At 38.9% G+C, this 13,513-nt stretch overlaps 1 protein-coding gene across 1 annotated transcript in view; it reads right to left on the bottom strand.

Moving 5' to 3' along the window:
- Positions 1-2,335: 2,335 nt before the first annotated feature.
- TLE4 (transducin-like enhancer of split 4) overlaps positions 2,336-13,513 on the bottom strand; it is a gene marked incomplete at its 5' end in the record, with an annotated part of 44,650 nt that continues 33,472 nt past the window's right edge. Inside the window, 8 exons of the mRNA XM_010296867.1 lie at positions 2,336-4,068; positions 5,726-5,802; positions 6,126-6,276; positions 6,869-7,016; positions 7,978-8,225; positions 9,311-9,560; positions 13,211-13,287; positions 13,478-13,497. Coding sequence (XP_010295169.1) covers positions 3,961-4,068; positions 5,726-5,802; positions 6,126-6,276; positions 6,869-7,016; positions 7,978-8,225; positions 9,311-9,560; positions 13,211-13,287; positions 13,478-13,497 — 1,079 coding nt within the window. The remainder of the gene's footprint in view (positions 4,069-5,725; positions 5,803-6,125; positions 6,277-6,868; positions 7,017-7,977; positions 8,226-9,310; positions 9,561-13,210; positions 13,288-13,477; positions 13,498-13,513) is intronic.

Genomic DNA, 13,513 nt, shown 5'->3' with positions numbered 1-13,513 from the left:
CAGGAATGATCACAAATAAACATGCTAGCAGAAAACCAGAAGAGGCTCAAAGGACCAAACTGTTAAAAGCATAACAAAAAAACCCCAATCCAAATGAGTTGATTGGGTCCTCTATGCTTGTAGCAGTGAGCTAGATTTTCAGCTGTGTAAGCCATGGGAGCATTGCTGTCTTCAGCACAGATGAGCTCATTTGTGCAAAGGATCTGCATTTCTGTAGAAGATACTCCAGACATACGCAGACCCGCATAGCTACCTTCCTGTTTCTTTCACACAGCCATCAACAATTAGGGAAGAAGGAACTTCCTATGTGTTTTGGGTGCCAGAGTAAAAACAAACACAAAATCCAATGTGAACTATTCCAGTACAGGCTTAAAAATCCCTCATACAGGAAAATTACAGCTGGTAAAACACACATTTTTTTTCTTTTTTATGTAACAAAAAACAAATAGGAGAGAAAAATCACTTTTGGCTAAGAACAATCAGGAGAAATGTAACTTAAATTTTCATCTTTTTAGAAAATACTCTTTTGATGGAAAATGCTCCCTTTAGACACATCTCTACTGGCCAGTCAGAAAAGACACAAAGATTAAAAAGAAATGGCTTTCCTCATGTATCATTGCACTAAACAACATTTGAGAGGGGAAGAAGAATACAGAGAAAGCAATGGTTGTACCTTGAATGTGGTGTATGCTGGCCACGTTTGTGGCACAAAAACCACCTGCAACAAAACATTTTGCACAAAATTGTACTCTGCAGTGGCGAGTGAAACGAAAGAATGAAAAAGGAAGGTGACCCCTATGTATGCTTAACTGAAAAAACAGAAAGTAGCTCTGTACCATCTCTCACCTGCACTGAACCCTGAAGGGGAAAAAAATTAGGATGATTACACATTTAACTGCAGTAATCCTGGATTAATTCCTAGACTGTTTACAAACCATCAATCCAAACATTAATAAGCAGATATATGGCAGGCTGCTTTAAAAGTATATGACTTTGCTGTCAAAACTAGCTCTGGTACAAATTTAGGAGTATGCAATGTTTTATTCTTCTTAAAGGAAGGTTTTATCTTAGGGGTTTACAAGTAATCTCTTATGCCTGAACTACTACATAAAAATATAACATCCTCTGCAAACATTTAAGTAGGCGGTTTCTCTTTTGTTAGCAAATAGAGTATACCCTAGCCTTTTAAATATTTGAATGGCTTTGAAATAAAAAGTGTCTCCAATACAGTATTTGTAACAGGTAAATTACATCTTTTCAGACAAAAGTAACAATTAAAGCATCTGTACTATGTTTATCTTTATGAAGCATTACTGTACTAAGTAGCACAGAATCTCAGTAAGAGTGAAAATGTACATTATTCTCGGGGACATCTGGAAAACTCTTCACTGTTAACTCTACGGAAACCGATAGCTCTGAGGGAAACTTGCCTTTACACTCTCCTCCATTCACTAGTATAACCCAGTCACTCACAGTACAGGTAAATAAAATCCGCAGCCTAAGCCTTATTTTGGCATTTCAAAAAAACCACAAAAATTTCTCAGCTGGGGTTCACATACCGGCAGTCACCACGGGCTGGCACATCACAGCAAGACAGGCTTACACGCCTGGGCATTTCCAACATGCACAATGTTGCTCTTCAGAAATGTATTACTGAAAGATTTAATTCCAGTTTTCCTTGGATTTTTTCCATTTCCATTTCTCCTCTTATGAATAGCACAAGTCTCCCCTCCCCCCTACAATAGTGTATAAATTAATTTCCCCTCGTTCATTTTAACCTGTGTCTTAACTCAATGTAAGCTGGATTAAATTCTTCATTTAAAACCAACTGTAGTCAAGAGAAGCCTTTCTACAGGCATCAACAGGTTTTAGCTCTGGATGGGGAAACCCAAGTGTGATGCTCCAGTGCAACATCACTCCCCACATCCTGCTGAGCTCTGCATACTTCAGCAGGCACAGGAGCAGCAACTGTCCCTAATTTCACTCTAGCCAAGGTATGGGATAACGTAATGCTTTGTATCAGATGGGAGACTAGAGAAATGGGAGGTGGAAAACTCCTAAAGGACACGGACAAAGTCTTGTGGCTGATGCCTCCAAGAATTCAGAATCACTGCAGTCAGATAACCTGGGAAACTATAAATTTATTGATTTTGCTAGCTTGGAGAAATTTTGTGAAAAACTCTACATTGTCTCTCAGTGACAAAACTGCAAAGTATCTGTAGTGTCATGCTCTGCGACTGAATGCCTGCTGTCCTTGCAGACAACATTCTGTACACATAACTGAGACTATCACACGCAAAAAGAATGAGAGGGAGGGGAAAAAAACCCAGAAAAATGCATCTTAGAAGTTACTTATGTTTAATGCTTAAAAGTCTGAATGCACAAACAATAATCTACCATTATAGAAGTACTGGTGGTCAATACAATGCATTAGACCTATGTACAATGACACAGTTTAGTATCAAAATCTTTCTACAATGTAGAGTATTACGAAACTGTTAATGACATCAAACACTAAGCACTTAAGACACCATTTTTTGCTACCACATTTGGAACTTCAATGAACAGTCCATTTTAACTTGCAGCATCAATCCATTTCTAGTATGAAATTAAGTAATTTTCTACTTATACAATAAGATTTATCTACACGGGTCTTTTGATTTTGATCCATAGCAGCAAAGGCACTGTACATCAGCAGATCCACAGACTTAAAGATTTCTTTTAAAGCATTCAAAAAAAAAAGTCACAGATCATAGTTTAACAGCAACAACAACAACATAAAAAGATAACACGTTGTCTCTGGCACAATGGCTCAGTCTGCGTCCGTTTTAGGGACATCCAATCAAGACTTGGATTGAACTGCTGGCGAACAAAGCAAGTCCTTATCCCAATGAGAATCCATTCCTTTTTGTATGTCGGAATGAGTACTCTTGTAAATCCTACCTCAGAGGTCATTGCTTTTGTAGTTTGTATATTGGTAGGCATCCATTCTTATTTCAGTGCAGTTTCCAAAGAACATATCAAATATTTTTCATAATCTCTTGTAATTGAAAAATTGCCCAAAGACACATATCCCCATTTTCAAGGAAACATTGCAAAAGTTTCCAGAAGTAACAAAGGTGATTCTTTGAGGCAACTTATTGTACTCTCTACAATATAACAAAGAGAGGTGTTTATATTAAAAAACCTAGCTTGACACCAAAATGCTTTATGTTTATCAACAGAAAAGCATTGAGAACAAATCTGTACACAAGATGCTCTATTAACATTGCAAATATATAAATTAGCACATTCTTACTTAAAGTGAATTTAATTTAGATGTGAACTGAATTTGCCATTCATCACAGGCATGTAGATTACTGGCTACAGTTTGCAATTTCCTAAGTTTCCAAGACTGTCTAAAATAGTTAAGATACAGCATCTTCCCACCAAATAATTATACTGTAATAACACTTAGAGGTCTCATCCAAGAACAGGACTAAAAAATATAACAAAGTTTATTTTTTTAAATAGAAACTACAAGTCTATTTAGTGTAACTTTAACTATCTCCTGAACATCCTTCTCCAAGATCCCCAATTCATCCACCTGCAAAAACACAAAGTATACAATGCACCTTTCAAACTAAAGCCGGGCCAGACAGCTTTATTTAGTCAGTTCATTGTTAGAAAGCCTTCTTTAAACAAAATAAATACATTACAGCTATAATACACAATTAAAGAGTCAAGTTCACTGTTAAGTATGCTTATTCCATCTTCTTCCAAGCAGGTATCTGACAATTTGGTATCACAAGTTCTTAATGAGCATTCACAAATCAATAGCAAGTTAAGAAAGTAAAAATAAATTCCACAACTGTGATGAGCATTTAAGTTCTCAGTTTAGAAACAAACAAACAAACAAAAAAAAAGGAATATACAGCAAAGTGCTAGGAGAAGGAGTTCTGTCTGCATTCAGATTTGTCTCTAATAAATAACTTCATAGACTGTAGCTTTCTTGTCCCCAGAGCCAGTGACAATGTATTTGTCATCCACAGAGATATCACAGCTAAGCACAGATGAGGATTCTTTGGACTACAAGAAAGGAAAAAAAGAAAAAGAAAAAAGAAAATTACGTCCTTCTAATTCTTCAATCCAGAAGGGCTTGAAGATTAATTGGAAGAGTTTACGTAGAGAGGGAATACACCGAAAACTCATTTAAATATCAGCACCATAGTGGCAGCTTTTGTTACAATACTGTTTCTCCAAACTTGTTCCACTTAAAGCTCTATGGCAACAAAAACCAGCAGCAGAAAGGGAAGTGAATGTTACAGACCTAGAGATAATCTATCAATCAAACAAAAAAAGCAGTCCTTTCTATACACTTTACAAGCAATGAACATTTATTAATATTTTATACATTAGCTTTTGCATAAAAATGAATGAAAAGCCATCTTCTTCTTCCCTTCCTTTTTTGTTGTAAACCAGGAATCCGTATGGAGAAGCACTAGAAAGCCCTAACCACTCACAGGTAGGAAACGAAGAGACTCCACAGAAGTAACTATCTCCTCTCACTATTTCCCCAACACAGAAGACAAAAGCCTTGCACAAAGGAATATGTTATCCAGGGGGATGCAAATATGAGAAGACACTGTGGTGGAACAGGATGTGCAACAGTGTACAGTAGGTGAATAGGAGACAAGATACACCAGGATGCAGCTGCTCTGTCTCTCCCAGCTTTTCTGTCTTTCCTGAGATGATGTGTACGTATTGTCACATTTTACTTGCCGTTTTAGTGAATGTTTTCTTTACATAACATATGTCCACACTCTTTTCTGCAGGAGCTATACACTTCCCAATCATGGTAAGTTTTTGCCAAGAAGTCTCTGCTGCACTGCATAGCAAGTTTCTTTCTCTTACCCCTCATTAAGACAGCTGCACTGGGGTTTTTCACATTACTTTTAAGGGAGATCTGCTCTCATTAGGACAATTTGGGCTTTCCATGGGAAATGGTTCCAGAGCTCAATAGTCCTCACTAAGAAAACTCAGACCTCAGCTTTCTCACATTAAGGCAAACTGTCCTGTCGCCAAAGATGGAGACATGGCAGGCATAAGTACAGGTGAGACCTGACCATTTAAACCAGAACACCAGTTAATTTAACTCAAAAAATTCCTAGCCTAGAGGTACCAGCAGGTGTAAGAAAAGAAAGACATGCCAAAACCCCCACTTCTCCTTAAAGGCACTGAAGTTCCATTAAAATTGGGCGCAGAGGGATTAAAGATTATAGAAAGGTTACGCCTTCCAGTTACACTCCATGGATCTCCTCCATAAGGAAACAGTCTTCAGCTCAGACATCTACCTGCCCAATCCACTGACTTACACATCTCATACAAGAAAAATACATGTGTTGAGTATGATGTTCACTGTTTTAGCTACATTCTGGATCTTAAGTGAACACTTACCTAATGACATGACTTGGGTACTTTATTACAGCAATACACTTAAGAAGGTTAGAAAGAAGGGTATTAAAAACAATTTTGGATTAAAGGGCTACTTTATTGTAAGAGCTAAATTACTCAAATGTTAGAAAGGACAAAAGCATATCTCTCTTTAATTACAAAGTCTTACAGGAACACAGTAATTAGCCAAGAATTTCCATTTAAAAACTCCTTAAGCTAATGACAGACCCTGAGACGTGCAGCTCTATTGCACTGTAATGTATGTGGAAAATAGCTTTCAGCAGATTATTACCTGGAATATACTGGCTCCATAAGGTGTTCTCCAGGCATTAAGAAGATTATCTTTTCCAGTGCTTACAAACCATTTGCCTGCAACAGATTGTTTAAATGTTATTGTTGCATTCTGTTTTCAAGAAATGCACCCCAAGAAACAGACTAAGCAGAAAAACAATGCATTCACACGCTAATGGAAAACATATCCAAAGAACAGTCACATTTTCATCTGGTTGCACTATGATGTTCAATCACAACATAAGCAGTTCACACAAAAAAGCAGTAATAAAGAATTTTTAAAAATAATTTTAATACTTAAATTTAGCATCTAATTTTTAACTGTACTGTTACTTTCATATAAGGTAATCTTGTACAAATTTGTCATGAGGAAAAACATTGGCATAGGAAGATCTGCTTACCACAGTGAGCAAATTTGAGTGACAACACACAGCTCTCATGAAGATGCAGCTGATACTTATCCGGCTTAGTAACATGCAGCACTTCGACATTACTGTTCTCCATTCCTACTGCCAACCACTCACCGGTTGGACAGTAGCCCAGTGAGAAGATCTGGAATTAGCACAGTACATGCTTCAATCAGCAAAGGAATGAGCTTGAGATATTCAAAACTGACTCTTGCTAGACTGTTAACATGATGCAAAAACACATTTTCTTCTACTACAGTTTTAAAAACCTGATAATCCAATTCCTATAGTAATCAAGACAAATTAGTTCAGGTAAACAAAGCTCAATTAAAACTCTTAATAGTAAAGCACTGAATCAAGCTATAAAAGTTAATGTCCTAGCTTATCTGACAGCATTTAAAAATATTTTCGTAAAATATTTTTGAACAAGAATTTACAGAAACGCGAATAGACTGCACATAGGAACACTTTAATCTGGCAATTCTTTTATAAAAAGGATTCTCCACTACTCTCATGGGAGAAGTACTAATCTGTCAAATAGTCATAATCCAGAAAGATATTTAGCTGCCACATTTTAAAAAAAAAAAAAAAAAAGCATGAGACTAAGTGAAAAATCCTTTGGAGTTCTCTTTGAGCCTCCTCTTTTTGCTTTAAAAAAGAAACCCAAACCCAAACCTGCTTGTTTTAGAACACCATGATAGATTTTTCTTAGCATGCCAGAGCTTCTGAGATTGAACCTGTGATGTGAAGTCATGTTGCTGTAGCTGTCTCCCTTCTCTGAGATCCCAGGATCTGACTGTATTGTCCAAGCCTCCTGTCCATAGTTTGGTGCCATCATTAGAAATGTCAATACAGCTCGCTCCATCCGTGTGTCCCTGAAATTGCCTGAAAGTGTTGAAAGAAGATACATACATTCTCACAATGGAAAGAGTTCGTTCTGAGCATGTACACAAAATACCTCATTTTTCTTTCAGTTCCTGACACACAGCCATTAAAGACAACAGTAACATAAATTCCAATAGCAATCTGAGATTAATATAAACTCTGGGACGACCATGTGAGTTTTGTGATGAATTGATGAAGCAATCAGTCCAGACAGCCAAGCACTAATTTGATTTCAAAAAGCATGCTTTACAAGTCAGATACTCTGGGGATCTTTGCTGACGACCATGTGATACCCACTATGCAACTGAAAATACCCACTCCCTCCAAAGGAACGTAGCATGTTCATCAAAATTCGCTTAAGTTTAAGTGGAATCTGCAGGTCACCAACAAAGCTGGGAAAAAAAAAGAGCAGTCTAAATGGGAACATCAGGGAGTAAAAGCCTGCCTTTATATGCAATACTGAAATATCGCATGTAACACCACACACACAGTACAGTGCACAGAGAAGATCTGTACGACTGGCTCCTAGCTTACTGTACATTAATGTTGAGCAGCAACCCTTACTCCTAAGATGCTAAGTTTGCAATGCAGTAATTTACACACATCTTTACCCAAGACATATTTGCTGTACCACTGATTAAGGACTGTGAGCACAGTATATTGCATGGAAACAAAGAAAATCATCTGTTCAAAAAAACCTACAGCAGTGTCAACACCAGCTGATCTTAGGAAACTATAGTTATGGGGCTGCCCAGCAGACCTGGAATTATGAAACACTCAGCACCTACAAGTAATTACGTAGACTTTTGTCAAGGTATTGCCATGGCTATTGTCTAGCAATGAAATACTGGAAACAGCTATGCAGACACCATGGAGAATATAGCATATGTACACAGAACAGCACGTAAGACCTTGTCTAATTAATTCTTCACAACCTGATGATCCAGTTCTGTCGACCTACCTTACTAAAGTCTGGTTATGCAGATCCCACACTGCAATGTTCCCATCACTACAGCAAGAGAAGCAGACCTTGGAATCGGGGCTGATAGCTAGGGCATAGCAAGCCGGAGCAGATGATGTTAACTCTGCTTTGATGCGAGGAGTTGGAGCTGCCAGGTCCCAAATGGATAACGTGCTGGCTTCCCCACCGACAATCAGGGTGCGGCCGTCGGGGAGCAATCTGCAGGAACGGATGTAGTTATCTCTGTTCTGTGGAGACAGAAGCCATCAAGAGATTACTCATGAGGAAAGGAAAACAGCATTAACATGAGAGCAGAAATCCATAAAAGTATTGTATTCCCTCCTGGTTTTAATGAGCCATTTATTCTTATGACAATGATAAAGTGTATTAATGCCAGAAAATTACATGACATTAGGGAAGTACTTAAACTTGATCTACAAAATTCAGTAGTGAGAGATATTTAATCTTAATTAGCATCAAAACGCAAAGACTTGAACCCAGCCCAAAACAATTCAAGATAGCTGTATTCGACAGCTTGTGTAGAAAGTTACATTTTCATACCCTGTTTATTTCAGCACATTAACCTCTCAGCATGGGGGAGTACCAAATTCCCTGCACACTCCCCCCACCTCTGTTCCAGTGAGACTTGCTGCCACCATCTAGGAGATGTCAGAGGAAAATATTTGGGCAATTTTCTTCATTTGTGTAGCAACTTGTGTAGCAATTCATTATATGTCTACATGTGCTGCACAGCTCTCATTTTACTGCCTCTGTAACAAGAAGCAACATCTTACCAAGAACTGGTAAATGACACGATAAAAGCTGCTAACAATGGATCATCTTGTTAGCACATTCAAATAATTTGTGAGTAACACTCAAGGATATTTTTAATTGTCACATTAAGACAGAGCAATGCATTCACACACATAAAGAGACACAAAATACGTGACACAATCTTCAAATATTCTCCAAGAATACAGCTGCAAGGCAGCAATTTTTAGCATGATAGGTTATCAAGCTTTAAGATTGCCAACAAATGTCAAAGTTTATAAACAATATTTGCTGTGCTGTCTTTGATCTTTCCCCCTACCAATACAATTTTAGGATATTAAAGATGTTTTGATTCATTGGAGGGAAAAAATCACAAGTACAACATGGAACATCCTTCAAACTCAGTTCTAAAAGAATCAACAAAATTACAAATGAAGTATCAAGCTTTGATACCAATGACAGCACTCAAATGGCCACTGTTTTTTGTACCTTAACGGTATAATTTCAATCTTAACACAACCTGCTTATTTTCTTCCACTGTCATATACCACTGTTCACTTACCAGGCAGTCCAGCTGAGAGACAGGGCTCTTGTTGCCAGGCTGGCTGATGTCCCAGACTTTGACGCATCCCTTCCCACCCGTGTACACGTGTCTCGTGGGGTTGCTGATGGTGACTGCACACACAACTTCCCCGTGGTTCAGAGTGTTGATCTGACGGGCATGGCGAGGGATGCCTGGACCGATGAGGGCATCAGGAGGGAAAGGAACCGGCTGCATCTGACCATCTGCACTTACATGAAATGAGTATGCTCTGAGGGGAAAAAAAAGATAGGGGGTGATCTAAGATGTTTTTCTTCAAGCCTATTTAAGAAAACAGAATTAAAGGTATGTTTCCACTGTAGGCATTCAGATTGTGTATTCAGGTACTTTTGCAATTTTTTTAATCATGTGAAGAAGAAAATATTTATAGCATGGCCCTCAAAGCATCAGCTAAGGTACTCTTAACATTGAAAGTCAAGCACCACCTACCAATCAAATAAGTTTTTATAACTCATGCAGTGATAATTTTTGGCATGGGTGAGGAAAGGAAGGAAGGTTGGGTCCAGGGCCCCTTGGAAGACAGAAGTAGCTGTCAGGCTGCTGCAGAGCATGGCAGGTAGCTGCATGCCGGGGACATTTGGTTGCTCCCTTACTGACTCTAATGTGCAAACTTCAGCTGGACTGCTGCCAAGCTGCCTTGAATGAACCCCAGGTCCCACACCTCTCGAGAGAAACTGCCCAGCAGTGTACCTATGGTGCAGTGAAACCTCCACTCTCAAGTAGTGAAGTCGTTAAGGCACGCCTTCTGACATCTGACATCACAGAGCAGCAAAAATGCACTGGAGTTTTTTTCCTTCTTTTGGGCTCGCTGTTTTTCTTCTTCCCCCCCCCCATCCTCCCCCCCCCCCTTTTTTTTTTCTGTGGACCTGACACAACAACTAAAAATCCCAATTACTCTTGCCAGAATCAGGACTCTCACTGAGAAAGAATGTGTTGTGTGACTGCCAGTTATGCCACCTGTGAATAACCTATCAACAGCTTCATCTCAAAATATTTTCCAGGGAAAACAGTTAGGTTGTGCAATCGTCTTGCTCTTAGATGCTACCTGACACATCCCATCTATTATAAGACCACAAACTTTTTAAGAGGGTTCACCTACACATACCAAAATATGCTTAAGGGAAAGCTTTAATTTCCATATACCTAAAAAATCATCATAGCACTGATGAAAAATCCATTGTCGCAACACTGGGATGAGAAGACCTCATCAAAAAAAAAATCATTTTATGAGACTACTTAGGAAGACCACTTCCTTAATTGTTGCTTCAAAGTCACTGAAGAAGGCAGCCTTCGACATTCAACCACTGAATTTGTTATTTAAGATTCACAGGTCGTTAATACTAGAATAATAATTTTCAGTTGGACAAAATGCAACTGCATTTTCACCTTTTTGCCCTATTCACAGAGCTTTACACACTGTTCTCATCCTGCACTCTGTTTCTTGTTCTGGCAGGTCTGAGTGACAGATCACATCATCATTCTCCATTTTTTTACATGAAACACATTCAGGAAAGGGTAGGACGTTATTTCTGGGGTTCTCAGAAGCAGCAAAATGCCTGTATGAGTAAAATTAGGGTTTGATTATCGCTGCAGAAATCTGAAATATCTTCCTCGGTATCTCCCTAATTCCTGTTTGCTGCAGTAAAGTACTGAAAAAAAGCAGCTGATACTCACCTAAAATCTCTAACAAAACAAGTGGAACTTCATCATCACTTTTTCTGATTTCTGTATGCAGTCACTCTTTGCAGAGCCATGTTAAGCACTGAGTGTATGATACTTTTATCAGCCAACGTGATTTTTAGCACGCTTATAAAGTACACAGGGAACATATTTAACAACTACAGAAATAAAGCTTAGATGTGGAGTGATCTGTGACTACATTATGCTCACTCTATTCATCTCTCTACATCAGCACGTGTGATTAAACTGTTGCTTTTGTTTGGTTTTGTGGTGCTTGAGTGAGGGTTTTTTTTTCACTCTGAGAACTAACACCACATGTTACTTATTTAAAGTACTCTAAATATCTTACAAATATCTGACAATATAAACACCTGGTGACCACTTTTTTCTTTTCATTTTAGCTACCTTTTCTATTTATATATTGTACAATCCTCAGCATTTTGATATAACTCCAAAGTGAAAAGAGAGTTATTAGGGGCCGGATCCTTGATGTGCCACACACTGCCTGCTCCATTTCAACAGGCACTCAAGAGTACAGAGAATTTACACAACTTTTGCTCTAAGGGAAAAGGAAGAGTAAATGAGAAAACAACGATCCTGAATGACAGCTGTGAGAAGTACCACACTTAAGATGAAGAAAAATCAATGCAATCATGCTAAACAACCACAGATTTCAAAGGTTTCAGGCCCTACAGCAGACAAATGACAGTTACATTTAAATGTTTAAAACAGTCATCAATACGTCAACAACATTCAAAAACCTTGGAGATGCATCAGAATTGAAGTGCTTTGATTTCAGTTTGCCTCACGTTTTATTTCCCTCCATCTCTAACATGAGTGAGATGTGAGCAGGGAGGTGTCCACACCCCTGGTACTGCCATTTCTCAGACCACAGCAAGCAAAGCCTGGTACAGCCAACCATCCTTCCTTCCGGGCAACCAATTCCAGCAAGGATGAACTCAAAACCAGTGACATTTCAACACTACATCAAGACATCTGTAAGTGCCCGTGGCATATGCAGGATGAGGATCTGTGCCCCACAGAATTTTTAATGCAAGCAATTGGTCTGAAAGCTGCTGCACACCCATTTCCAAACTAGCCTTATGCAGCTGTGTAACAGGGCAGCACAGGTAGCAGAAAAGTCAATTTGAGGTGGTAACTACTGTGTGATGTCTGAGAGAGCTAGACATGGTTTATGATTTGTATGACTCGTATGTACAAGAGGAGTTACAGGCTAGTTACTAGGACTGATCGCTTGCCAGCATGGTATGTTATTAGTCCCACATGTCCACAAGCTCGCTGGCAGGTAAGCATAAGCATTTACTCACATGCATGCAAGTGTGCGACTACCCCCCAACCACTCCTCCACAAACACATTCATCCATTACGAGACTGAGAGAAAGAATGGCACAAACATCCCCTGACCTTCAAACTCTCCACTATTAGCTGGTCACAGCTTCCCACAAGTGTCATGCAAGAAGTGGAACTGGAGGACACTTATATAAAATCTGGATCAATATGGTTTGCATCACTGTTTTATTTTTTTCCCCTCTCTAACTCAAGAGGGATGTGAGCAGAGTGTTCTTCATACGTGTGTAATTCTTCTTCTGAGGTTCACAAGAAGCGAAGCCTGGTAGAGCAGGTCACCTTTTACAGTCAGCTCCATCAAGGATGAATTTGAACATTGTGATACAATAATTCTTTCCAATATTTTCAATCAAACAAAGCATTTCAGTGTTCCCTTCTCTGCACACTGCTGTTTATAGCAGCTGATAAGTCTGCAAGTAATTGCAAGGCATTTGTGAACAAAGAAATCATTTTTTAAACCGAGAAGCAGAGTACAGTAGAGATAGAAAACCAAGATCTCATTCCAGTTTGCATTTCCATATAAGACCAACCAGTCAGATTCAGCACGTAACACCTCAAAGTTCAGCTCCCTTTCCCATTTATTTCTGTCTCCTCTACTCTGTATCATCCAGACCTTGTCAGCTGCTATTAGTCTTCAAAACAAATTTACAAATGCAACTTAAAGATTAAACAGTGTCTCTCCTGCCCTTGCCAAATAGCTGTATTTATTTCTATTCACACAATAGTTTTCAGTAGCTAAGAGGAATTCCAGCTGGCAAGGGAACACAACTTCAACAGATGACTGACTTTTAAAGTTGAATGTTTGATACTCACGGTTTTCCTCCTGGGATGCCTGTGAGGTTGGGAGGGATGCCTGGGACTCGCATATGATGATGTGGATCAAAACCAACCTATAGTTTTCCCCAAGCAAAACAAAAAGGTGTATTGAAGATGTAGTTAGGCGAAGGAAGACTGTTTAATTCATGTTCTCCATAACATACTCCCCAAATTACAAAGAGACTAAACTAGATTTAACCCCACAGGTCTTACATTTAATATAAACTGCTCTCAACACCAAAAGCACTAGCAGCAAATACTTACCACCGGAGATCTCCCGTAAGCTGCCGCTGCTGCTGC

This window comes from Phaethon lepturus, unplaced genomic scaffold, assembly GCF_000687285.1.
Source record: "Phaethon lepturus isolate BGI_N335 unplaced genomic scaffold, ASM68728v1 scaffold23721, whole genome shotgun sequence".
Classification (NCBI taxonomy): Eukaryota; Metazoa; Chordata; class Aves; order Phaethontiformes; family Phaethontidae; genus Phaethon; species Phaethon lepturus.
This window is presented reverse-complemented; position numbering and strand designations above follow the sequence as displayed.